Source organism: Neophocaena asiaeorientalis, unplaced genomic scaffold, assembly GCF_003031525.2.
Source record: "Neophocaena asiaeorientalis asiaeorientalis breed wild unplaced genomic scaffold, Neophocaena_asiaeorientalis_V1.1 scaffold394, whole genome shotgun sequence".
Lineage (NCBI taxonomy): Eukaryota > Metazoa > Chordata > Mammalia > Artiodactyla > Phocoenidae > Neophocaena > Neophocaena asiaeorientalis.
This window is the reverse complement of record NW_020175404.1, coordinates 30,764-43,510: the sequence shown is the minus strand read 5'-3', so window position 1 is coordinate 43,510 and position 12,747 is coordinate 30,764. Positions and strand designations below refer to the sequence as shown.

Sequence of the window (12,747 nt, the reverse complement as noted above, 5' to 3'; positions counted from 1 at the left end):
ACTAATTGAGCACCCAAAGCACACATTTCCTCCTTCTACCAATTCCTCACAAATATTGCATTTTGTCTAAAAATATAAAAACTGCCTGCTTTGGTCACTTCTGGGTCCATTTCTATGGCACATCCATGCACATGGTTAAATTTTTTTTCTTTTCTCCTGTTAATCTGTCTTTGTCAATTCTGTTACCAGCCCAGCCTCAGGAACTCAAGAGGGGCAGAGGAGGAGATTTCCCTCCTGACATGTCCAAGGTGTCTTCTCTTCAGCCTCACGCTGTACAACCTCTAAGGAGGCTCAGTCCTCACGGCCACTGTCACTCTGTTGACGTCACCTTGCCAGGTGTGTTCTTCTGGAATCTCTACTTTGCATTTCCATCTCACTATTCGATATTTCTTCAAATCAGTATGTGATTTCAGTGTCCATTGTCTGGATATACACAGTTTATTAGTTATTCCCTATGAAAGGACATGTTGCTTTGTCCAAATTTCGGCAGATATCAATAAAGCTAACTAAGCATCATGGGCAGGGTTTTCTCTAGACTAAAGTCTTACTGTCTTTCACAAACATACAAAGGAGCACTATTGCTGAAACATAGATAACAGTATGTTTAGTTTTACAACAAGCCCACAAAATGTCTCCCAAGGTGCACCCCGTTCTGCATCCCCACCAGCTGTGAATGGAGCCCTTGCTGCTTCACATCCTGCAGGTGTTTGAGTTTCTCAGAGTCCTGATCTGATCCACTCTTATAAGTTTTCAGGGATATGTCCTTGTTCGGAACGGCACTTCCCTATGACATATGTTCTCCCACAGCCTTATTTGCAAACTCTTTGTCTTTTTGGTCAGGTGTCCATTAAGGATTTTAGCTCATTTTTTAATACTTTTGTTTCTTCCTTATTGTTGAGTTTAAGGCTTCTTGCTACATATTAGATAACAATCAGATATACTAGATATGTCTTTTGCAGATATTTTCTGCCAATTTCTAGTTTGCCTTTGGGTAAATTTTAAATGTATTTTTTTGGCTTCTCAAGTACTACTTCTTGTGTTTCTATTACAATGAAAAATGAAGTTAAACTTTCACTTCCTAAGCCATGGGAACTTCATGTGGGAACATGTCACAGTACACTCAAAGGCTTCTCTCAGATACTACAAGGATGGAATGGGTAAACAGAGGGGTGACTTCTTCAGAGATGCTCTTCTGGGAAAATAGAACTGTACCAACGTACCCTCCTTCCTGTGTTGCTGGTGAGAACTGTGCTGCGTGTCCAAAGAGACACAGATCCTTGATGAGAGAGTGAGATTTCATCAGTAAGATTGACCGTTTCCTACCAATAAATTGTACCCCTGATGGATCTCAGTTTATGAGTGCTTGTTACTTGAATGATTCAATAGATTTAGCAAAGGTTGAAAACAAAATCAATTCCTTGAATTATTATTATTAATTTTAATTTATGTTGCCCCAGAGAAGAGCTTGACAATTACAATCTCAGTAACATATTTCCATAATTTTTACTTATACCTCTTAAAATTTAGACACCATACTGTTCCATAATAAATGTTTTATCTACATCCCTCACATTTGAAACTGCATTCCAAGTGGACCTAGAAAATGAAATGTGAGGACAACGAATGTCTCTGCATTCAGTAACATCTAAGGCAACAAATCTAATATGACACGAGGACGCTGCTGATTTCCAAGTATAGCTCCTGCTTCTCCTTTGCTCAATGATTCCAGCAAAGGTACAAAATGAGCTAAACCATCTGGTCGCAATGTTCCTGAAGTCCACACCTCATTCTGAGCTTATACCATCAAGCTTGCATAAGGGAAAACACAGACCATCAGAAGTACCTGTCCACGTCGCCCCCATGCAGCCACCACCATCAGCCCTTCTCCCTCCTATCACGATGCTCAGGCCCTCTTGCTGTGACCATCACTGGTAACTGGCAAAGCAAGATGACTGAAATTTCCACACTTTTTTTCCCATCACCCATTGGGCATCTCTAATGGATATTCCCTCCAGCATTATCATATGATCTGGTCTCCAGACATAATTCCCTCCAATTTTCTCCACAAAGGAAAATTAAATTTTTTTAGTCCTGTTGACCTTACACATTTTTCCTAGGGTTAAATGGACCCTAACAACACATCCCCAGCCACTGAAACATAAAGCCACCTGTTCTATATCGTTCTATGTTAACATAAATTTGGATGGATCTCCTCTAATCCACCAGCTCAAGGGCAGGTCAGATGCTGGGGCATCTGTACAAATACAGGCCCTTCTTCCACCTGGTGAATAATGGGCCCACCTGGTTCTAGGTTTTAGATGCCATCCCTTCCATGCCCCTATCGCACAGCGTATGAGCTCGATATTCAGTTCCTTACAACAGGATCCATATGTGTCCTGTGATTCTTGCCCATATCACTTTGTTTGGCTCTCTTATTATCGACATTCAAGCAGGCAGATGCTTTAGTATTTAATGTACTCTGCAAATATTATTGCAAGAGCTAGAAGAAGTATAGTACTGTGTTCGTGAAATAGTATGCAGTAAATACATTCTCATAGACAGCAGGCTCGACATCAGTCAGTGTACAGGTGAAATCACTGGGCTGATGGAGAGCTGAGCTGCCCCAGACCCACAGGTGTGACCTCTCAGGGCAGGAGTGGAGCCAGAGCTACATGTAGAGGGGATCAGTCAGTGATGGGGACTCACATTCGGCTTTCTGGTTCCCAGGAGAAGTAACATCACTGATGACACTCGTGTCAACATTCAACACCTCTGGCAAACCCACTATAAATTTCAGACATACCATTACCATCGTGATCCCCAGTTTACATCCTTGCAGACTGAAATGCAGATGGTGAGGCCACATCCTCAGTGCCCACAGTGAGATGGCATGGAGCTGTGCTCTGCTCTCCAGCACCATTTACTTATATGACCTCAGGCATGACTCAATGACCCAGGGACTCGGGAGAGCTGCTCTCACGTGGACTTTTCAAGGGAACCTGCTTCCTGAGGTGACCACTTTCCTCTGACCATGACACCCACATTCTCTGCAAGCCATTCACTGTGAAGGTTTACTTCCAAGTATCATGCATGTTCTCTCACCCAGTGCAGTGGGAACTGTGTTCCCTGAGCTCCAATGTCACTGGCTGTGACAGGGAGAGTAAAAATGAACACTTCTAGAAGGAGTGAGTCTGTGCACTGTGACCAGGTCACCTGCCCAGCATGTTGGAGTCCTGAGGAGCTTTCAGTAACATCTAAGGCAACAAATCTAATATGACACGAGGACGCTGCTGATTTCCAAGTATAGCTCCTGCTTCTCCTTTGCTCAATGATTCCAGCAAAGGTACAAAATGAGCTAAACCATCTGGTCGCAATGTTCCTGAAGTCCACACCTCATTCTGAGCTTATACCATCAAGCTTGCATAAGGGAAAACACAGACCATCAGAAGTACCTGTCCACGTCGCCCCCATGAAGCCACCACCATCAGCCCTTCTCCCTCCCATCACGATGCTCAGGCCCTCTTGCTGTGACCATCACTGGTAACTGGCAAAGCAAGATGACTGAAATTTCCACACTTTTTTTCCCATCACCCATTGGGCATCTCTAATGGATATTCCCTCCAGCATTATCATATGATCTGGTCTCCAGACATAATCCCCTCCAATTTTCTCCACAAAGGAAAATTAAATTTTTTTAGTCCTGTTGACCTTACACATTTTTCCTAGGGTTAAATGGACCCTAACAACACATCCCCAGCCACTGAAACATAAAGCCACCTGTTCTATATCGTTCTATGTTAACATAAATTTGGATGGATCTCCTCTAATCCACCAGCTCAAGGGCAGGTCAGATGCTGGGGCATCTGTACAAATACAGGCCCTTCTTCCACCTGGTGAATAATGGGCCCACCTGGTTCTAGGTTTTAGATGCCATCCCTTCCATGCCCCTATCGCACAGCGTATGAGCTCGATATTCAGTTCCTTACAACAGGATCCATATGTGTCCTGTGATTCTTGCCCATATCACTTTGTTTGGCTCTCTTATTATCGACATTCAAGCAGGCAGATGCTTTAGTATTTAATGTACTCTGCAAATATTATTGCAAGAGCTAGAAGAAGTATAGTACTGTGTTCGTGAAATAGTATGCAGTAAATACATTCTCATAGACAGCAGGCTCGACATCAGTCAGTGTACAGGTGAAATCACTGGGCTGATGGAGAGCTGAGCTGCCCCAGACCCACAGGTGTGACCTCTCAGGGCAGGAGTGGAGCCAGCGCTACATGTACAGGGTATCAGTCAGAGATGGGGACTCACATTGGTCTTTCTGGTTCCCAGGAGAAGTAACATCACTGATGACACTCGTGTCAACATTCAACACCTCTGGCAAACCCACTATAAATTTCAGACATACCATTACCATCGTGATCCCCAGTTTACATCCTTGCAGACTGAAATGCAGATGGTGAGGCCACATCCTCAGTGCCCACAGTGAGATGGCATGGAGCTGTGCTCTGCTCTCCAGCACCATTTACTTATATGACCTCAGGCAGAGTCCCAGGACTCAGTGACCCACGGACTCAGGAAAGCTCTCAGGTGGACTTTTCAAGGGAACCTGCTTCCTGAGGTGAGGACTTTCCTCTGACCATGACACCCACATATTCTGCAAGCCATTCACTGTGAAGGTTTACTTCCAAGTATCATGCATGTTCTCTCACCCAGTGCAGTGGGAACTGTGTTCCCTGAGCTCCAATGTCACTGGCTGTGACAGGGAGAGTAAAAATGAACACTTCTAGAAGGAGTGAGTCTGTGCACTGTGACCAGGTCACCTGCCCAGCATGTTGGAGTCCTGAGGAGCTTCCAGGAGCTGTCTGTTCTTAGACCTTGCTAGCCCTGGGGATTCCTCAACGTCCACCTGCAAGAAAGGATCCCTGAAGCTCGCACTGTTCCTGCAGACACTCAGTTGTGCACAGGAAACAGGCAGGTCAGGCTTCAGGCCATGTCAGCAGTGCTGGGATCCATGACCATCTCAGCAAGAATGACTACCTTGTCCACAAAATACACTGTGTGTTTACTTGTTATGAATAAATCCACCTCCAGAGTAACTCTTGATAACGTTTAAAATGTTTCAGGTGAAGAAATGTTCACCCAAGTTAAGGGACACACGACGTCCGTTGTGAATTATGATAAACATTAAATTCTACCTCACTCTGTCTGAATTCAAGGTGATTATAACATGTATGGTTTGTCTCAAATACTTGCACATCCAGGAAATAAACATGAGGTAATGCAGAAAGGAAAAAACAAGAGTTTTTGGAGGACCCTGAATGTGTTATGGGTATTTATGGGTATTTATGTGAAATATATACATCCATGGGATTAAAGTCTACTCCCAAAATCTGCCGTTAATCCTTGAGCACAGCTGATTTCCTGACTAGCCCTTCAGCATCATTTCATTCCTGGACACAGAGTCCCCCAGGCATAGGGAGGGGACCCCAGGTGGGGGCTGAGTTCTCTGAGGAAACAGTCAGCAGCGTCCTCAGGTGGAGTCCCAGAGACTGGGACCTCCCTTCACTACTTTCTGCTTTTTATAAAAAGGTCCCTCCCTTATGCAAATATCCCCTTAGACCACAAGGTAAAAACAAAGTACCTGTTCACTTAAATTCGGGTTTCTCCTCATGCTTGAAGAGAATTTCTGGGCTTCAGGAATCTCATCTGCAGGAAGATGAATCCACTGTGGTTCTTCCTCTTCCTGGTGTCAGCTCCCAGAGGTGAGTTTCTCAGGGATTCAGACGTGAACACATGGGGAAGCTGCATCTGAGCCCATGAGTCACCGTGGTTCTCTCTGTCCACAGGTGCCCTGTCCCAGGTGCAGCTGCAGGAGTCGGGACCCAGCCTGGTGAAGCCCTCACAGACCCTCTCCCTCACCTGCACTGTCTCTGGATCCTCATTAACGAGCTATGATGTAGCCTGGGTCCGACAGCCTCCAGGAAAGGGGCTGGAGTGGGTTGGGGGGATAAATAATGGTGGAAGCGCATGTTACAACCCAACTCTTAAGTCCCGGCTCAGCATCACCAGAGACACCTCCAAGAGCCAAGTCTACTTATCGCTGAGCAGCCTGACAACTGAGGACACAGCCGTGTATTACTGTGCGAGAGACACAGTGAGGGGAAGTCAGTGTGAGCCCTATCCCAGCGGATGTATAAAGAGTTAAACATATTCTTCCTTCCTCATTGTGATATCTCAGCCCTGCCCTACTGTAGACCAGCTGTCCCTGCCAGGATGCTGGCTGTTGACTTGCTGCTCACCTCTTGCATGAGAAGCATAAATGCGCTGAGCAGCCCCGGATCCTCAGGGGGTCGCTGGGAAAGATGCCAGTTAGAGGGGACGTGGGTGGGGGTGTTTCGACATGTGCTCCTTGCTTCCAGGCCCAATAGGATCCCTATACGCTTATATAAGACCTGCATCCTCTTCTAGTGTGCAGATTATTTTATGTCAAATATTCATCGTCACAGCTATTACCAATAGACACATATGTAGTTGGCAGGGAAAGCTTAGAGTCAGGTGGATAATAACATGAATTTTCAGAAGCTGCTGAAAACAAATCTATCCTCCTTTCTTCAGCACAGCATCTTACGTGAGCACTAAAATGCAGGAAAATCACTCAGGTTCTCATTCCACGAAGAGTCCTGCAGACCTACAGGCCGGCCCACCTCTGTCCAGGAACCTTTGCAGGGGAGGCCAGGTCCATGGTGGTGAAGCCCAGGCCTCGACTGGAGGCCTCACTGTGTCCTGATGTGTGCTCTCCAGCTCATCACGTGCCAATTCCAGGCTGCAGTTTAGCTTCACATCTGTAGGATTTAAGTAAACCGTTACCTACATCACATGCTTGGTGTGCATATGTAGACACAAAATAATAAAAGAGGCCCTGAGTGTTGGGGTCCAGGGTAGGCCACCCCTAAATATACCTCCAAGTGACTTAAGACAGAGCCAGTGCAGAGGGACATTCTGACCTTCCTCCCTGTCACCCTGAAGCAAGAAATAAACCTCCCATGTGAAAGGTGCTCTCCACACATCTAGGCGTGGAAATGAAATTGTCCTTCACCTCACACCTTCCACCAGCCTTTGTTCTGTGGAAAAATATTTAGGCAAAGAATAAGTTTAATCAGAGAAGCGAGCAAATGCAGAAAGAAGGGAAAAATGTCCAACAAGACTAATTAATAATAGTTTATTCATTAAGCAAATCGAGGACTTTAGTTCCTCCTCAAGGGCTGCAGATAATATGCTTGTCCATGTCCCATGAGCCATATTGTAGATACTGAAACTCCCACCAGGAAGAAGGAGTTAACTGCATGATGACCAGACTGTAGCCATGACATAAGCTGCCACAATTCCAAGAACTGGCCTCAAGAGATGAGAACAAACCGACCCTGGACCTGAAGATTAACTCTACTTAAATCAATCAAGGTGAGGCTGATCAGACCACCTCATGACCAACTGCAAGATGACTGTCACAGCTGACTCTGCCGTTTCTGCCCGTAGCCCCTCCTTCCACCTGTACAATCCCTTTCCCACAGATGCTCGGTGCGGGGTGGCCTTTGGAGAGAAGTCTGTCCCCCACCCCCGGGTGCAGGCGGCCAAAATAAAGCAAACTTTCCCTTCACCAATTTTGCCTCTTTATAGGCTTTTCAGGACCGAGCAGCCAGTCCCTGCTTTCCTTTGCAGAGAGACACTCTTATCACCAGGCATGGGGAATTCAGCCTGGAAGCCTCTATGAACAAACATTGTTCCTTCTTTTTTTTTTTTTTTTTTTTTTTTTTTGCGGTATGCGGGACTCTCAATACTGTGGTCGCCCCCACTGTGGAGCACACGCTCCCGACACGCAGGCTCAGCGACCATGGCTCACGGGCACAGCCTCTCCGCGGCATGTGGGATCTTCCCGGACTGGGGCACGAACCCGTGACCCCAGCATCGGCAGGCGGACTCAACCACTGCGCCACCAGGGAAGCCCAGAGCTCCGTTGTGTTAAGGGGCCCCAGGGTGACTTCTGTTGTTACTTTGGCGGGACCCGTTCTGAGGAGTGGCTGGAATCTTTGCATTATTGCCATCTTGTCTAGAAGACTGACAGAACAAACTAAACAACTTGGTTAAAAGAAGGCAGGGGTCAAAGATCAGTAAAAGAATTATTGTAACCAGGGGCCCAAGTAGGAGTAAGAACCAGGTTATGTTTCATAACATTTTTTGACGGTGGTCCAGGTACTGTCAGCGCTTGGGTTACCCTGTCCAAAGTTAGAATGACCATATCGTAACAATAAATTTTACCCGTGACGGATCTGAGTTTATCAATGATTGTAACTCGAAACATTCAATGGATTTAGCAATGGTTGAAAACACAATCAATACCTTGAATTATTATTATTAGTTTTAATTATTTTGCCCCAGAGTTTGACAATTACAATTTCAGTAACATATTTCCATAATTTTGACTTATACCTCTTAAAATTTAGATACCACGTTGTTTCATAATAAATGTTTCGTCTACATCCCTCACATTTGAAACTGGATTCCAAGTGGATCTAGAAGATGTAATGTGAGGATAGCGAATGTCTCTTTATTCAGTAACAGCTAAGGCAACAAATCTAACATCACATGAGGACGCCGCTGATTTCCAAGTATAGGTCCTGCTTCTTCTTTACTCAGTGGTTCCAAAAAAGATACAAACTGACCTAAACCATCTGGTCTCAATGTTCCTGAAGTCCACACCTCATTCTGAGCTTATACCTTCAAGATTTTATAAGGGAAAACACAGAGACCATCAGAAGGACCTGTCCACGTGACCCCCATGAACCCACCACCATCAGCCCTTCTCCCTCCCATCACGATGCTCAGGCACTTTTGCTGTGACCATCACTGGTAACCAGCAAAGCAATATGACTTAAGTCTCCCCACTTCATTTCCCATCACCCACTGGGTGTCTCTAATGGATATTCCCTCTGGCATTACCATATGATCTGGTCTCCTGACATAATTCCTTCCAATTTGCTCCACAAAGGAAAAATAACTTTTTTTAGTCCGGGTGCCCTAACACATTTTTCCTAGGGTTAAATAGACCCTAACAACACATCCCCAACCACAGAAACATAAAGACACCTCTTATATATCCTTCTATGTTAACATGAATTTGGCTGGATCTCCTCTACTCCACCATCTCAAGAGGGGCGGGTCAGATGCTGGGACATCTGTACAAATGCAGGCCCTTCTTCCACCTGCTGAATAATGGGCCCACCTGGTTCTAGGTTTTACATGCCATCCTTCCGCTCCCCTATCCCACAGCGTATCAGCTCAATTTTCAGGTCCTGACAACAGGGTCCAGATTTGTCCTGTGATTCTTGCCCATATTACTTTTGTTGGTTCTCCTATTATCAACATTCAAGCAGGCAGATTCTTTAGAATTATATTTCCTCTGCAAATATTATTGGAAAAGCTAGAAGAAGTATAGTACTCTGTTCATGAAATTGTATGGAGTAAATATCTTCTCATAGACGGCAGGCTTGACATCAGTCAGTGTACAGGTGAAATCACTGGGCTGTGGGAGGGCTGACCTGCCCCAGACCCACAGTAGTGACCTCTCAGGGCAGGAGTGGAGCCAGCACTACTTGTACAGGGTGTCAGTCAGAGATGGGGACTCACATTGGTCTTTCTGGTTCCCAGGAGAAGTAACATCACTGATGACACTCATGTCAACATTCAACACCTCTGGCAAGCCCACTATAAATTTCAGACATACCATTACCGCCGTGATTCCAAGTTTACATCCTTGCAGACTGAAATGCAGATGGTGAGGCCACATCCTCAGTGCCCACAGCAAGATGCGATGGAGCTGTTCTCTGCCCTCCAGCACCACTTACTGATGTGACCTCAGGCACAGTCCCAGGACTCACTGACCCAGGGACTCAGGAGAGCTGCTCTCAGGTGGAATTTTCAATGGAACCTGCTTCCTGAGGTGGGGACTTTCCTTTGACCATGACACCCTCATACTCTGCAAACCATTCACTGTGAAGGTTTACTTCCAAGAATCATGCATGTTCTCTCACCCAGTGCAGTGGGAACTGTGTTCCCTGAGCTGACATCAGTCAGTGTACAGGTGAAATCACTGGGCTGTGGGAGGGCTGACCTGCCCCAGACCCACAGTAGTGACCTCTCAGGGCAGGAGTGGAGCCAGCACTACTTGTACAGGGTGTCAGTCAGAGATGGGGACTCACATTGGTCTTTCTGGTTCCCAGGAGAAGTAACATCACTGATGACACTCATGTCAACATTCAACACCTCTGGCAAGCCCACTATAAATTTCAGACATACCATTACCGCCGTGATTCCAAGTTTACATCCTTGCAGACTGAAATGCAGATGGTGAGGCCACATCCTCAGTGCCCACAGCAAGATGCGATGGAGCTGTTCTCTGCCCTCCAGCACCACTTACTGATGTGACCTCAGGCACAGTCCCAGGACTCACTGACCCAGGGACTCAGGAGAGCTGCTCTCAGGTGGAATTTTCAATGGAACCTGCTTCCTGAGGTGGGGACTTTCCTTTGACCATGACACCCTCATACTCTGCAAACCATTCACTGTGAAGGTTTACTTCCAAGAATCATGCATGTTCTCTCACCCAGTGCAGTGGGAACTGTGTTCCCTGAGCTCCAATGTCACTGGCTGTGACAGGGAGAGTAAAAATGAACACTTCTAGAAGGAGTGAGTCTGTGCACTGTGACCAGGTCACCTGCCCAGCATGTTGGAGTCCTGAGGAGCTTCCAGGAGCTGTCTGTTCTTAGACCTTGCTAGCCCTGGGGATTCCTCAACGTCCACCTGCAAGAAAGGATCCCTGAAGCTCGCACTGTTCCTGCAGACACTCAGTTGTGCACAGGAAACAGGCAGGTCAGGCTTCAGGCCATGTCAGCAGTGCTGGGATCCATGACCATCTCAGCAAGAATGACTACCTTGTCCACAAAATACACTGTGTGTATACTCGTTAAGAGTACATCCACCTCCAGAGCAACTCTTGATAATATTTAAACTGTTTCAGTTGAAGAAATGTTCACCCAAATTAAGGGAAACATGAAATCCGCTGTGAATTCTGATAAACATTAAATTTTACCCAACTTTGTCTGAATTCACTGTCAATATTACCTGTATAGTTTGTCTCAAACACTTGCACATCCAAGAAATAAACATGAGGTAATGCAGAGAAGAAAAAACAAGAGTCTGTGTCTGACATCTTGGAGGACCCTGAATATATGAAGGGTATTGATGTGAAATATATACGTCCATGGGATTAAAGTCTATTCCCCAAATCTGCCGTTAATACTTGAGCACAGCTGATTTCCTCACTAGCCCTTCAGCATCATTTCATTCCAGGACAAAGAGACCCCCAGGCATAGAGAGAGGACCCCAGGTGGGGCTGCGTTCTCTGAGGGCACAGTCAGCACCCTCCACAGGTGGAGCCCCAGAGGCTGGGACCTCCCTTCACTACTTTCCGATTTTTATAGACTGGTCCCTCCCGTATGCAAACATCCCCTTATGTCACAAGGTAAAAACAAAGTACCAGTTCACTTAAATTCGGGTTTCTCCTCACGCTTGAAGAGATTTTCTGGGCTTCGTGAATCCCATCTACAGGAAGATGAATCCACTGTGGTTCTTCCTCTTCCTGGTGTCAGCTCCCAGAGGTGAGTGTCTCAGGGATTCAGACGTGAACACATGGGGAAGCTGCATCTGAGCCCATGAGTCACCGTGGTTCGCTCTGTCCACAGGTGCCCTGTCCCAGGTGCAGCTGCAGGAGTCGGGACCCAGCCTGCTGAAGCCCTCACAGACCCTCTCCCTCACCTGCACTGTCTCTGGATTCTCATTAACCAGCTCTTATGTAGCCTGGGTCCGACAGCCTCCAGGAAAGGGGCTCGAGTCGGTCGGGATGATATATGATGGTGGAAGCGCATATTATAACTCAACTCTTAAGTCCCGGCTCAGCATCACCACGGACACCTCCAAGAGCCAAGTCTACTTATCGCTGAGCAGCCTGACAACTGAGGACACAGCCGTGTATTACTGTGCGAGAGACACAGTGAGGGGAAGTCAGTGTGAGCCCAGACACAAACCTCCCTGCACGGAGGCCCGTTACCACCAGGGGTCGCACAGGACCCACCAAGTACAGGGCTGAGGCCTGCGGCAGGTGCATATATGGGCTGGGAGGGAATTCTTGTTAGAACCTGTGCTTTCCTCTTCCTGCCCAGGACCTCTACCAGAGACCCTGTTCTGTATCCTAATGTTTCATTGCTGTGGATTACGAAGTGTCTAAAAATTTTTGTGTGCATATACATATTTGCTTTTTATTTTTATTATAGTTGTGTATGTATATATATATTCATATGCACAGACACATATAATACTCAAGAATTAAGGTTGTTTATCATTTCTTTATCTTTTTCTCAAAGGAGCTCAGAAAAACCCTGCAGCTCACCATAATGTTCAATTTCAGCCTGAACTTTGTGAAACGTGTAAATATCCTGACAATGCACATGAGATTTTTAAACAGTATTAATGGTTGTTTTGTTTTTGTAGATGTGGAAGGAAGAGACACACCGTCCTGCTTTCAGGCAACCAGTACAGGCATTCTGAATTCTGCAGCAGACAGTGTTATAGACTCTAACGCCAGAGCCCTCCAATACTGCACATGCAATTATCCTCGTTAGTCACAGATT

General features: G+C 46.1%; 2 gene segments (V, D, J or C); both read left to right on the top strand.

The window, feature by feature from the left end:
- Positions 1-5,688: 5,688 nt before the first annotated feature.
- Positions 5,689-6,212, top strand: LOC112414486 (immunoglobulin heavy variable 4-59-like). The segment is given in 2 exon segments: positions 5,689-5,769; positions 5,854-6,212. Coding segments are annotated over 2 exon segments (405 nt in total).
- Positions 6,213-11,661: 5,449 nt separating this feature from the next.
- The window catches only part of LOC112414483 (immunoglobulin heavy variable 4-38-2-like), a 3,601-nt gene continuing 2,515 nt past the window's right edge, over positions 11,662-12,747 (top strand). The window contains 1 exon segment of the V gene segment in view: positions 11,662-11,718. Coding sequence covers positions 11,673-11,718 — 46 coding nt within the window.